The 15,057-nt window shown below is 45.1% G+C and overlaps 1 protein-coding gene across 1 annotated transcript; it reads left to right on the forward strand.

Moving 5' to 3' along the window:
* Positions 1–218: 218 nt before the first annotated feature.
* LOC106598874 (uncharacterized) lies at positions 219–14,318 on the forward strand. Its single transcript, XM_045714514.2, has 6 exons — positions 219–486; positions 753–1,094; positions 10,027–10,152; positions 10,856–10,954; positions 12,753–12,796; positions 13,803–14,318. The coding sequence occupies exons 1-6, from the start codon at positions 441–443 to the stop codon at positions 13,887–13,889; spliced, it is 744 nt and encodes a 247-aa protein (XP_045570470.1). The 5' UTR covers positions 219–440; the 3' UTR covers positions 13,890–14,318.
* The last annotated feature ends 739 nt before the right edge of the window (positions 14,319–15,057 follow it).

A 15,057-nucleotide genomic window follows, 5' to 3' on the forward strand; every position in this document is an offset into this window, starting at 1 on the left:
TACAAGTTGTTTGAAAATCTGTCTATATACAGTATATGTTTTTATTTAATATTTATTGTAGGAATAAATTATTAATAAATGGTGAGTGAACTGTATATAAATGTCTTATTGCCGGACGTTATTTTAAAGTGTTACTGAGAAGTGAAATGGTTTCAGGAAGTGCTTAGTGAAACAGCAGGACTTCTGTGGCTCAGCATAAACACACTCACTCTCAGAGGGGTTCTCGTACGCACTGCAGGAGCAGACCTTCCTGTACTGGGGTGGTAACTGGACGTAGAGGTCTGAGGTGACTACTCTGAGTCTTTTATCCGTATTTTTTGAAACTGCACTGTCAGTTAGGGGCTCGTAAGTAAGTATTACAATTTGATTTCATTTGATTTTACTGGAGTAAACAGGGTGTACAGGGTCTGAAGAGACTTGAACTAGAGCCACAAATCATCATGGTTATCTTGCTGGTCCCCACACTGAAGATTGTCCTCCTCTTAGGTGAGTACATCAGACTGAATGAACACATCTCCAGTGACTCCTCTCTATAGTTGGATACATTTGGTTATAACATTTTACAGTGTAACTCACTTCACTCACTGATAATGTTGTTAGATAAAGGGGAGGGGACACTGAGGAACACAAGGTCCAGTATGTACTGATGGATGTGATGGATCACCAGTGGTGTACCAGACCAGAATCCACTCTTACAGTATGTGAAATGGAAGCTGGGGTGTTTGTACTGAGACTGTTGATGTGTCCTGCAGCTGCTGTGTGGACTGTGCGTACAGCAGAGTTGATCACAGTGGAAGGATATGAGGGGGGCAAGGCAGAGATCAGATGCCCCTACAAAGAGGAGTGGAGGAGCCAGCAGAAGTACCTCTGCAAAGGGGATTGTCCTGTTTTTAATAAAGACAAAGTTATTAAGACTGAGGAGGGGGAAAACAGTGCTTCTAAAGGGAGATACTCGATGAAGGACATCAGAGAGGAAAGTGTCTTCATTGTGACAATCACCAACCTGACATTAAAGGATGCTGGGAGATACTGGTGTGGAGTGGACAAATGGGGACAAGATAACTACATTAAAGTCAACCTTGAAGTCTCTGAAGGTAGTGTAAACCTTTGATTCTCATCCTCAAAACTTTGTCACTTCCTAACTAAACATATTATAATATACATTCCTAATCAAGCTTCTGCTATTGACCTGAGTCTTAACTTGAGATCCTGCACATTATTCCATTTTTTATGCACATTATTCATTGACACAGTGCATGCATTGTTCTGTTATGCACATGTAGCAATTGCAGGGGCAATCTGCAATTGCTACATACAGTACCAGTCAAAAGTTTGGACACACTTACTCAATCAAGGGTTTTTCTTTATTTTTACTATTTTCTACATTGTAAAATATTAGTGAAGACATCAAAACTATTAAATAACACATATGGAATCATGTAGTAACCAAAAAACGGTTAAATGAATCAAAATATATTTGAGATTTCAGATTCTTCCAAGTAGCCACCTTTACCTTGATGACAGCTTTGCACACTCTTGGCATTCTCTCAACCAGCTTCATGAGGACAACTTGTCCATCCGGCTGGACAACCACTGGCTACCTGCGGACGTTCAGATCGGGGTCTGGTGGTTCCATCCCCCCGCACCGTCTCTCCAATACCTATGGAGCTGGGAGGGGCGGTACGCAGGGAGACCGGCGGGGGTTCCAGCTCGTGCACCATCTGTGGCCGCAGAGGTCACACTGCCGGTCGGTGCCGGGCTGGTTCCTCTGGGGATCGAGGTAACAGGCAGGGCGCTCTGGCGTCACCCCAGTTGAGCCGGCACCATTCTCACCCAGAGTCTTCTGTTGCGCTCGTCGATTCAGGCGCGTCTGGGAACTTTATAGATAGAGCGTTCGCCTATAGTTTAGGGATCCCCATTGTTCCCGTGGTTGTGCCCTTCCCCGTTCACGCCTTAGATAGTCGACCATTAGGGTCAGGTTTGATCAGGGAGGCCACCGCTCCTCTGGGTATGGTGACACGGGGGGGGGGGGGGGGGGCACAAGGAGATAATCAGTCTCTACCTTATTGACTCTCCTGTGTTTCCCGTGGTGCTAGGCCTACCCTGGTTAGTTTGTCATGACCCCACTGTTTCTTGGCCACAGAGGGCTCTTACGGGGTGTTCGTGGGTGTGCTCGGGGAGGTGTTTAGGGGTTTCCGTTGGTGCTACTACGGTGGAGAGTCCAGACCAGGTCTCCACCGTGCGCATTCCCCCTGAATATGCCGATTTGGCTCTCGCCTTCTATAAAAAGAAGGCGACTCAATTACCACCCCATCGACGGGGCGATTCTGCGATAAATCTCCTGGTAGACGCTGCACTCCCCAGGAGTCACGTGTATCCCCTCTCACAGGCAGAGCCAGGGACTATGGAAACATATGTCTCCAAATCCCTGCGTCAGGGGTACATTCGGTCCTCCACTTAAACCGCCTCCTCGAGTTTCTTTTTTGTGAAGAAGGAGGAGGGAGGTCTACGCCCGTGTATTGACTATCGGGGTCTGAATCAGATCACTGTCAGGTATAGCTACCCGCTACCACTCATAGCTACAGCGATTGAGTCAATGCACGGGGCGCACTTCTTCACCAGACTAGATCTCAGGAGCGCTTACAACCTGGTGCGTATCCGAGAGGGAGACGAGTGGAAGACGGCTTTTAGTACCACCTCAGGGCGCTATGAGTATCTTGTCATGCCATACGTGTTGATGAATGCTCCATCAGTCTTCCAAGCCATTGTAGACAAGATTTTTCGGGGACCTGCACGGGCAGGGTGTAGTGGTGTATATTGATGACATTCTGATAAACTCCGCTACACGCGCCGAGCATGTGTCCCTGGTGTGCAGGGTGCTTGGTCACATGTTGGAGCATGACCTGTATGTCAAGGCTGAGAAATGCTTGTTTTTCCAGCAATCCGTCTCCTTCCTAGGATATCGCATTTCCACCACAGGGGTGGAGATGGAGAGTGACCACATTTCAGCCGTGCGTAATTGGCCGACTCCCACCACGGTAAAGGAGGTGCAGCGGTTCTTAGGGCTTGCCAACTACTACCGGGGTTTATCTGAGGTTTTGGTCAGGTCGCGGCTCCCATTACCTCACTGCTGAAGGGGGGCCTGGTGCGTTTGCAGTGGTCGGTTGAGGCGGACAGGGCTTTTAGTCACCTGATGGCTCTGTTTACCTCGGCTCCCGTGCTGGCCCATCCGGATCCCTCTTTGGCGTTCATAGTGGAGGTGGACGCGTCCGAAGCTGGGATAGAAGCCGTGCTCTCTCAGCGCTCGGGTACGCCACCGAAGCTCCGCCCCTGTACCTTCTTCTCGAAGAAGCTCAGCCCGGCGGAGCGAAACTATGACGTGGGGGACCGGGAGCTGTTTGCTGTCGTCAAGGCCTTGAAAGCGTGGAGACACTGGATTGAGGGGGCTAGACACCATTTTCTCATCTGGACTGACCACCGCAATCTGGAGTACATCCGGGCAGCGAGGAGACTGAACCCTCGCCAGGCAAGGTGGGCCATGTTTTTCACCCGTTTTGTGTTTACCCTGTCCTACAGACCACGCTCCCAGAATGTGAAGGCAGACGCATTGTCCCGGCTGTATGACACAGAGGAGCGGCACATGGATCCCACTCCCATACTCCCCGCCTCCTGCCTGGTGGCACCGGTAGTGTGGGAGCTGGACACGGACATTGAGCAGGCGTTACATGCAGAGCCTGCTCCCATCCAGTGTCCCGCTGGGCGTCTGTACGTCCCGTCTGCTGTTCGTGACCGGTTGATCTATTGGGCCCACACGTCACCCTCCTCTGGTCATCCTGGGATCGGTCGGACAGTGAGCTGTTTGAGCGGGAGGTACTGGTGGCCTACCTTGGCTAAGCACGTGAGGGTTTATGTTTCCTCCTGCTCGGTGTGCGCCCAGTGTAAGGCTCCTAGGCACCTGCCCAGAGGTAAGTTACACCCCTTACCCGTTCCACAGCGGCCTTGGTCGCACCTGCCAGTGGATTTTCTAACTGATCTTCCACTCTCACAGGGTAACACCGCGATCCTGGTCGTTGTGGATCGTTTCTCTAAGTCCTGTCGTCTCATTCCTCTGCCCGGTCTCCCTATGGCCCTACAGACTGCGGAAGCCCTGTTTACACACGTCTTACGGCATTACGGGGTGCTCAGAACTCGCTCCGCCACTCCTCCACTAACCTCTCCCCCGTCCAGTGTGTACTGGGGTACCAGCCAGTTCTGGAAACTTGGCATCAGAGTCAGACCGAGGCTCCTGCGGTGGAAGACTGGTTCAGGTGCATGGAGGAGACATGGGACGCCGCCCATGTTCACCTCCAGCGGGCCGTGCTGCGCCAGAAAGCCAGCACAGACCGTCACGGCAGTGAGGCCCCGGGAACCGGGTCTGGCTCTCAACCCGAAACCTGCCACTCTGCCTGCCCTGCCGGAAGCTGGGCCCGCGGTTTGTGGGGCCATTTAAAGTCCTGAGGAGAGTGAACGAGGTTTGTTATAGGTTACAGCTTCCACCCGATTACCATATTAGCCCCTTGTTTCATGTGTCTCTCCTCAGGCCGGTGGTGGCTGGCCCGCTCCAAGAGTCTGAGGTGCGGGAGGTTCCTCCGCCCCCTCTGGACATCTGGGGGGCCCCGGCGTACTCCGTTCGCTCCATACTGGATTCGAGGCGTCGGGCGAGGGGCCTTCAGTATCTTGAGGAGTGGGAGGGGTACGGTCCGGAGGAGAGGTGCTGGGTTCCGGTCGAGGACGTGTTGGACCCTTCTATGCTGCAGGAGTTCCACCGTCTTCGTCCGGATCACCCTGCGCCTCGCCCTCCGGGTCGTCCCCGAGGCCGGTGTCAACGCACTCCTAGAGCCGCACGTCAAGGGGGGGTACTGTCACGACTTCCACTGAAGTCGGTCCCTCTCCTTGTTCGGGGGGTGTTCGGCGGTCTACGTCACCGACCTTCAAGCCATCGCCGATCCACTTTTCATTTTCCATTGGTTTTGTCTTGTCTTCCATCACACCTGGTTCCAATTCCATCAATTACATGTTGTGTATTTAACCCTCTGTTCCCCCCCATGTCCTTGTCCGTAATTGTTTGTTGTCAGTGCTTGTGCACGTCTTGTTCTGGTGTGCGTCGGGTTATGTACCCATGTATTTTATTGTTCTGTATCCGGTGGGTTTTGATAATTAAACTTAGCCATTGGAAACACAGTTTTTCTCTCCTGCGTCTGACTTCTCTGCCGCCAGTACGCACCCTTGACAGGATGGCTACTTTGAAGAATATCAAATATAAAATATATTTAAATTTATTTCAGACTTTTTTGCTTACTACATGATTCCGTATGTGTTATTTCATAGTTTGTCTTCACTATTATTCTACAAATACAAATAAAAATAAAAATAAAAATAAAGAAAAACCCTTGAATGAGTAGGTGTGTCCAAACTTTTGACTGGTAGTGTACATTTTTGTACTTTTAAATAAATGATATATTCCCATTGATTCTTGAAGTATATAACTTATAAGTGCCTCATGAGTTTAGTTCAACTGTCATACCCCACTAAAATTCAAAATATAAGCTTATTTTACTCCATTGTTTGTAAACAAACAAACACTGGATAGACAAACCATGGTTAAAACTACAGCTTTGATGTAATGGATGGTCAGTGTCTATATTTCTCCAGGCCCATCCGTCAGCTGTTTAACAAAAACAGTGATGGGGTGACTGCTTTGTTGTTGTTTGATCTTCAGTTTTCCCCTTTAACATCTCAACAAGATTTCACCCTAAATCAGGTCAGATCCTTCAAGTGGCGTGAACAATGGATTAAACACACAGTATAGTACATGTATTGGAGAACGACAGATCACACATCATTAATGCATTAGACAAGGAATTGTCTTTGGAGTTTCAAAACAACTCTAGTTCTGTTATGGCATATCCTTTTCTTGTGATAAATTGGTTGAACATCTTTCTGAGAGCTAGGCCTAGATGTTTGTTTAAAATGACAGATTGGTGTTGTGAGAACCTCACTGAGGTGACATTGTGTGTATTGTGTGTATGAAGAAAAACAATGCCAGGTTCTCACTGTTCGACAACAAGACAGCCAGAGTTGTCACCGTGACCATCACCAGCCTAATCCAAGAGGATGCTGGGAGATGTCTCTGTGGTGTGCAGAACAACCACACCCTTCATACCCGGTCAGCAGTCCAGCTAGATATCAAGAGTAAGGGTCCTGTTGCATGAGCCTGTTCTGCATTGTGAGACAGATTGATCAGGACACAGTTGTACGTCAGTGAAGTGAGAAGCTTAGATGGAATACATTGAGGGAGAGGGCTGGGTGTGCCTGTGTGAGTGGAGGCGGGAAAAACAACCAGTAGTATATTAAATGTGTCTACATCTTAGGCCTAGCTACATGGTCTGTAACCTGATTTGATGTGAGCATAAAGTAAGCATGTGCGGCTAGGTGTTGAATTAAAAATGTACAGACGCTCTTATCCAAAGCAATTTATAGTAGTGAGTGCACACATTTTCACATTTATTTATACTGGTTCCCATGAGAGTCGAACCCACAACTCTGGCGTTGCAAGTGCCATGCTCTACCAACTGAGCCACACTGTAATGAGCATGATGAGAGACAGAGAGCTGGTTTCAAGCATATGGCGCAGCAGGTGTTTATTGTAAAGGACTGTCATGACGTTGGCCTGTGGGTAAGGTTTATGACCCCCCCATAAATACCTTTCTCCCTTCCCCTCTCTTTCTGACCCTACTGAAGGACTTTTGAATAGCCTTTGTTAAATATAGAGAGTCTGGGAACATCAAACAAGTGGGGGGAAAGGAACCATATTTCGGTAACAGAACCAGTTAGAAATATACCAGGTACTTAATGAGTATGGATGTCAGTTCGGTTGTCATCTGAGACTTTATGACTGATGACAGGACGACATAAACTGTACCTGGGAAAGTCTACACATTCTAGTTATCAGATTCACATGGAATTGTTGTGCAATTTAAATGTTTGATATTGAAACTGTTTGTTAGGAGATTAAATGTAATTTTAGCTTCCAAATGAGAGAATTGGGTTTTCATAAGGAAAGAGCCCTGACCAATCAGTGGCCCGCCCCTGTGAAGAGACAGGGGTTATAAACGATGAAACACACCCTTCTCCCCTCGCCACTATATAAGTCTTTGACAAAATGTAACCAGCCAATTCCGGGTACGTGAGGTCTGCAGCCTATGCGTTAAAAGGACTCACATGTCAAATACAGAACTAAGCCAACCTCAGCGTGAGCTTTGGTTGCGAATGGTATGAACTTTGAACTCTTATTCACTACAGAAGTGATACTTCCTAGTCGTTGAGTTAGCAGCGGCCGCTGTAGACGTGGGCTAGGAAAGGACGGACGACGTATCCACTCTAACACACAACGAAGGTACTACAACGTATCCATTTTACCACCAGTGACATTCTTCCGAGGACAGGAAGATCTCTGTTGGCCAACACGGCCAGCATCTACGACCAACCTACCGAAGCGCAGCTCAGAGTAAATATTTATTGCATTTTCCTTTTCCAAATGGGCGGTAATTTAGAATGCATAAGATACTGTATTTACGATGGCATAGCTGCTTTCTTTATTACTCAATCTTCCCGCTCTTTCATTCAAGCCCAACTCCCTTTCTTTGTGTAACAAGCCGCCATGCCGGTTTAGCCCACTAGGGCACATTCTCCTATCATTTCCTTGTAACCATATCTGTTTGTTATGCATTTCTGTGAATTATTTAGTTAGTAAATAAATGATTTTAAGACAATTGATGTATGGATGACTTATAGTGAAGACTGGGTTCGTGCAGATTTACGATTTACGACGTTTGGAATGAGATTGACGTGAGGTAAACTAACACATCATTAAAGGAGGCTAATCGATCAGATATTATAATATCTGAAAGTTATATTAGGAAAATTATAACTTTGTAATCTGAATATTTTCCTTGGTGCCCCAACCTTCTAGTTAATTACAGTTACACGATTAATCAGTTTAATCGCGTAATAATAATTACAGAGAGTTATTTGATAAACGTGTCTTCCGTTTTAATGATGCCAAAGACACGACAGGACCATAGGAGGAGGCAGGTAGCTGGGTCCAGGGGCAGGCAGAAGGTCATACACAGGGGGTCCAACGAGACAACAGTACAGGCAGGGAAAAGGCTAGTAATGTCACCTGGGAGATCAGGCAGATAACAGGAAATCCGATAGTTTTTGCCTGCCTCACTAGCCTATCATACACAGGAGGATTAAATTACGGTAAAAACAGCGCACCAAATAGAAGCGTGTCACAAAACAAACAATACCTCACAATGATGGGGTGCAAAGAACTGAACTAAATAGTGTGTGATAATGACATACAGGTGTGTGAACAGGTGATCAGAATTCAGGTGATTGGGATCTGGAAAGTGAGCTGCGTTCAGGGGATTTATGTGTTTGAGAGTGTGAGCTGGAAGCAGACGTTACACACACGGGACCACAATGTCTGTACCCAGGAGACAGCCATTTTATCTTAGGTCCAGGGCCAGCTCCTTCTTGACCTCTTGGTCGGCCAGTCCAAGTGGATTATTATTTGTTCAGATGGTGACGAAAAATAAGTAGAAAAAAAAGCATGCCCAAACTAAAGACTCAAAAACAAACGAAAGGCCTCATGGCTACCAAACAAAAACCAGCAGCCTCATGGCTCTGCCAGCTGGGACACTCAACTTAATTGGCAGCACCTGTGAGCAACTAGAAACTTGGCTCAGCATCTAGACCCAGTTGGTGCTGCCACCTGAGGATGTAGTGTGAAAGTGTATCATGGTAGTGTGTTTGTCTATGTCCTAACACTAACCTTCCCCCATATCATAACACTATCAACACACAACGGATCCTTTTTACACTATGCTAGTTTGTAAACATATTTTTGTACTGTAAAGAGACAGATCTGGCGTCAAATCTGACTTTGAATCAGATTCCCGCCTCTGAGTGGTATAGTGTACAAACAATGTCTCTCCGACTGTCACGTCCTGACCAGCAGAGGGAGTAATTGTATTAGTATTTGGTCAGGACGTGGCAGAAGGGTATTTGTTTTGTATGGTTCGGGGTGGTGGTTTGTTTAGTAGGGTATTTGATTTATGTATTCCGGGGGGTTTTGGGTTATGTTCTATGTTTGTATTTCTATGTTCTTTCTAGTTCTTTGTATTTCTATGTCTAGGTTTGGGTGTTGGACTCTCAATTGGAGGCAGGTGTTTTTAGTTGCCTCTGATTGAGAGTCCTATATATAGGTATGGTTTTTGTTTTGTAGTTTGTGGGAGATTGTTCCATGTATAGCTTATGGCCTTACAGGACTGTTTATTCGTCTTTGTGTTTCTTTTGGTGTACGTGTTAATTTTGGTTTTTCCTTCTTTCCTTAATAAAAGAAGATGAGTGCACATATTCCTGCTGCGTTTTGGTCTACTTTATCCGACGACCGTTACACCGACAACACATCTGTCAGTGATTCCCCGTACTCCTGCTCATTCCGTGCACCAGTTCCGGAGGTCTACGTCACCGGCCTCTAGGCGGCACTGAACTGTCCTATTACGCACACCTGGTTCCCATTCCCCCTGATTAGTAATTGTATATATGTGCCCTCTGTTCACCATTGTGTGGTCGGTTATTGTTCCCATGACCGTTGATGTTGTGAGCACCTGTGCTTTGTTGTATTGTGTACTCGTTATTATGGGTCTCGTCCTGTGTATTTAGAGGTTTAACCTCTTGTTTGGGTTACATCCCTGTCTTTTTGTACATGTGTGTGTTTTGGACTTCGTCCCTGTGTCTTTACGTGGCATGTTGTATTTGTGGGTGGAGTTTTAAAACCCCCTATTACGTATTCCTGCCTCCAATCCTTTTATACAACGTGACAACATCCCCCTACAAGAACTACTTTAATACCACTAGACAGCAGTTTTGTTGTTAGCCAAGTGGAAAATTGTCACTTTGTTTTGTGGTCCTTTTTAGCAGCACCAACAATCACCACCAAAACAGAACCTACTACAACTGCATCAAACCCAGATTCACCAACTCCATCATCCTTAGCCACCACCATCTCACCATCATCCATCTCATCAACACACAATGGATCTGGTAAATAAACTCTTATGGCTGTGTTTTTCACTAATTCAATCAGATCAGCTCTGAAAAAGATGATTTGAAAATATCTGTGATTGGTCAAAAGTTGTGTGAACACAGCCTATGAGCCTTTTAAAACCACTGTATGCTGGTTTCTCTTTGAGACTGGTTTCACAACACGTACTTTTGTAGTGTTAAGTTACTGATTTGGAGCCAAATCTGACTTTAGGTAGTGTGGGACACTTCGACACCAGATTCCCCACTCTGAGTGGCATAGTGCAAAGACAATGTCTCTCGGACAACTCATTAGATCTTTTTCAGAGCTGATCTGATTGGTCAAAAGATCAGAATTGGGCTGCCTGTGTAAATCAGCCTTAAACAAATGGGGAAAATGTCCACACCTGTGAATTGATGCATTACTAAAGTATGCAATATGGTTTAGATGAGACGCTCCTGTATAGTTGAACAGCTAGCCTTCTTTTGTTAGTCTATATACTATGGTGTATGCTAATAGCTGCACCCATACATGAAGCATGAATGTTGGCCACCACATCCAAGGCTAATGTAAGGATAGGATGTAAACAGAAAAGATACACATAAAATGTAACATTTTATCGAAGAGGCAGATCTTACTTTACATTTTAGTGTAAAAAGGCCCTATGTAAGTTGAACAGAAGTGCTGATTGTAAAGTATTGGCGCTACTTGTGTCTGTTCCAGGAATATCAGTGATCATCATAGTATCTATGAGTCTGGTTACATTGCTGCTTGTAGTCAGTCTGCTTATAGTCTACAGATGGAAATGCAACAAGGAAACAGGTGAGAAAGACATGCTGTCAAAACATTTAAATGCCCCTTTTCACACTTCATTTCAAATAAATAATTTGCATATTCATGATTGCACATTTCGTCACAATTGTTTTTAGTGTTCTCTTGAGGACTGATGCCTGACTGGCTAGTGCATTCTCTACTGGCTAGTGCATTCTCTACTGGCTAGTGCATTCTCTACTGGCTAGTGCATTCTCTACTGGCTAGTGCATTCTCTACTGGCTAGTGCATTCTCTACTGGCTAGTGCATTCTCTACTGGCTAGTGCATTCTCTACTGGCTAGTGCATTCTCTACTGGCTAGTGCATTCTCTACTGGCTAGTGCATTCTCTACTGGCTAGTGCATTCTCTACTGGCACTGATTAAGATTTAGTCTAAAGTGCATTATAGTGATTTGGAAACAAATAATTAGTAGGAAAACCTGTCATTGTGATGTCATCAGATTGACTTTAGGTGTAGTATAACGTTAGCTAGCTAAGAGTGTTAGTAAATTCACTCTGGCTATCTACTCTGATTTCAGAGCATTCATCTGTGACAGGAGTGCAGAATAACTGAATTTACGAACTGTAACACCTGCTGAATATGACCGGTGTCAGTAAACGTTGGCAAAAAAACACCATTAAATTGTTGCCCGCAGCAGTTATAGTATCAAAGCTCTAGATAACATAAACAGCCTAACCAGCTCTGCTAGGATGAGTAAAATGGTCAGTGTCACACCCTGATCTGGTTCACCTGTCTTTGTGCTTGTCTCCACCCTCCAAGTGTCGCCCATCTTCCCCATTATCCCCAATGTATTTATACCTGTGTTCTATTTGCCAGTTGCCCGTTTTTGTTTCGTCAAGCCTACTAGCAGATTTCCCGCTCTCCTGTCTCTAGTTCCTGTTTTTTTGTTTTGATCATTCTACCTGCCTTGAGCCTGCCTACCGTTCTATACCTTTCGTACTCTGCTCTGGATTTCTGACCTTTGCCTGCCCCCCTGTTTTTGTAATAAACTTTTGTTACTTCGAAACTGTCTGCATCTGGGTCTTCTCCTGAGCCTTGACAGAGTGAGAAATTCCCTCATTTCTGTCTGCAGTATCTAGCAAGTTAGCCAGTTAGCTTGGGCGCTTGACTGCTGTTGTGAAATCAGAATGCTCGGATCAACCCTACTCCTCGGACGGAGCGTCCAGTGTTCTCTCTGAACTCTCAGAGAGTGAAACGCTCTGAATTTACTATGACAATCTGACAATGTTCTGAATTTACAAATGCCCAGAAAACACTGAGCGCACTCTGGCACTCCAGAGTGAATTTACAAACACACCCGTATGTTAGCTAGATAAGAGTGAGAGGAGCACACTGAATTATAGCTATTTAACATCAGCATTGCTAGGTATTTGACAAACTTGGCTAGCTAATGACAACATTGCCATCTGTCTAAAGTAAATTTGACAACATATTGATGACAAAATTGTTTCCTACAAAATAGCTGCCTAATGACAATGTCATGCATTTCCAGGCTACTATAGTGTAATTTAAACAAAACAATCATAGCCCCTGTTAAGAATGACTGGGCACCACTCGACTTTCGGGCATCAGTATGGCTGAGCGTCATTAGAATGTTGATGACAATGGCGTGACGTAGGTGCAACATGAGTACAAATCATCCTTTGGCCCTGATTGAACAATAGAGGTCTCATTGTGACAGTGTGCACTCGGCTCCCTGTTCTTGGAAATGCAGCTCTCAAATCCACCTGAACAGACAGCTGGAGCCCAATAGTGAGCTGTGTGTTGTGTTTGTCTGTGTTCTACAGCTGTCTCCTCTGCACTGACGGTGAACACTGGGATCAACAGAGAGGTCAGTGTGTGTGCCCCCTTTGGTGGAAATGCAGCTCTCAAAACCACCTGAACAGATTGCTGGATACCCAATACTGAGCAATGTGTAACATAACTGTGTAGCTTCTTGATATGTCACCTGTCAGGTGGATGGATTATTTTGGCAAAGTTGAAATGCTCACTAACAGGAATGTAAACATTTATGTACAAAATTTGAGAAAAGCTTTTGTGCATATGGAACATTTCTGGGATCTTATTTCAGCTCAGGAAAAACATTTTTGTTACTTCGAAACTGTCTGCATCTGGGTCTTCTCCTGAGCCTTGACAGAGTGAGAAATTCCCTCATTTGTGTCGGCAGTATCTAGCAAGTTAGCCAGTTAGCTTGGGCGCTTGACTGCTGTTGTGAAATCAGAATGCTTGGATCAACCCTACTCCTCGGACGGAGCGTCCAGTGTTCTCTCTGAACTCTCCGAGAGTGACACGCTCTGAATATACTATGACAATCTGACAATGTTCTGAATTTACAAACGCCCAGAAAACACTGAGCGCACTCTGGCACTCCAGAGTGAATTTACAAACACACCCGTAGTATGTTAGCTAGATAAGAGTGAGGGGGGCACACTGAATTATAGCTAATTAACATCAGCATTGCTAGGTATTTGACAAACTTTGCTAGCTAATGACATAGACAGATGGCAAAAGTAAATTTGACAATTTTGATGACATTGTTTCCTACAAAATATCTGCCTAATGTAGCAATGTCATTGAGTGTGAGCATGCTGTTTAATCAGCTTCTTGATATGTCACACCTGTCAGGTGGATGGATTATTTTGGCAAAGTAGAAATGCTCACTAACAGGGATGTAAACAAATTTGTGTACAAAATGTAATGTTTTTTGTGCCTATGGAAAATTTTCTGGGATCTTATTTCAGCTCATGGGACCAACACTTTGCATGTGTTTTTGTTCAGTATATGTTCTTCCCTCTCGTATGTCCTCCCATCCCTCTCCTCGTTTTCTTCCTCTCCAGGGTTGTGATGGTGTCTATGAGGAAATAAACGACCGACCCCTAGAGTCCATCTACGCCAACTTACCCACAATCCCCTCTGAATCTTAACTATGCCGGTGTCAACTTCCACAAGGACCCCAGCTGCCCCAAAGAAGCCAGTGCTGTCATTTAAGAGGGCCCTTCTTCTGGTGACTATGCCACTGTCAACATTGGACGGAGTAGGCAGGCAGGGTTTTGACCATCTACTCCAGTCAGCAAACCCAGAAACACCTGAGTCACTGTCAACCAATCAGAAGGGACATACACACACTGGCAACAAATCAGTGACATGTTATTAACTGTGTGTCACCTCTTGAGCATTGAGATTTAATTTGAGCAAACATCTGCATAATCTGCTTCATGTCCTCACAATCAGATGTGCTACCTTGACTTCTGTCTTTCATGTCTCTGCTCACCTTGTCTAAATGTTTAGGTCACTTAGGCCTAATTTGCATGTTAATATCTAAGTAAATATTGGCTCACTATTTGGCAAGCACTGAATTTTGACTAAATGCATTATAACTGTCTAATGGTTTTTAACAAATAGACATTAAGGGATAATCAACAAGGGACTCTATGCATTCTGTGGAAAAATAATGCACGATTTGGAAGTTGTGTGCCACCACGCACAGCGCCGTGGCACTAACCTTCACGGAGTTGCATTATATTCCAGGGAACGCATAGAGCCCCGAGTTGACTATACCACGGCTATAACACATTTTCCTCTAGAAATGCACTGAAATAGCTAGCTGGCAAGTTTCCTAGATAGCTACAGTAGTTACCTAACCAAACAGACTTGCTACAGTAGATTAGCTAAGCAAACCATCAGTCCTTCTAGCTTGCTATTAATGAAAATCAATATTGCCAATTATGTTTTCAATTTGACTTTTGCTTTCAAAAGCAGGTTAGACCCCTGGTAGTGTCAAATAGGTAGTAGTCTCTAACCATGTTCTCCATTTCCCCCACCATGTGCCCACCATGCCCAACATCATTAAATAGCTATTGACTTGATACCGGTACCCCCTGTATATAGACTCGTTATTGTATTACTTTTTTCTTTTACGATTTTACTTTAGTTTTTAGTAAATATTTTTGTAGCTCTTTCTTGAACTGCATTGTTGGTTAAAGGCTTTAAAGTAAGCATTTCACGGGAAGGTCTACACCTGTTGTCAGAGCCTGTGACAAATACAATTTGAACTGTAAATGAGAGGATCATGTTATGTAGAATTAAAACATG

This window comes from Salmo salar, chromosome 03 (genome assembly GCF_965601325.2).
Source record: "Salmo salar chromosome 03, fSalSal1, whole genome shotgun sequence".
Lineage (NCBI taxonomy): Eukaryota > Metazoa > Chordata > Actinopteri > Salmoniformes > Salmonidae > Salmo > Salmo salar.

Excerpts from the sequence above, each read along its gene's own strand:
- LOC106598874 (XM_045714514.2), top strand. The coding sequence starts at position 441 with ATGGTTATCTTGCTGGTCCCCACACTGAAGATTGTCCTCCTCTTAG. Across the intron at positions 10,153-10,855 it reads ATCAACACACAATGGATCTG|GAATATCAGTGATCATCATA; the intron begins GTAAATAAACTC and ends TGTCTGTTCCAG. Across the intron at positions 10,955-12,752 it reads GAAATGCAACAAGGAAACAG|CTGTCTCCTCTGCACTGACG; the intron begins GTGAGAAAGACA and ends TGTGTTCTACAG.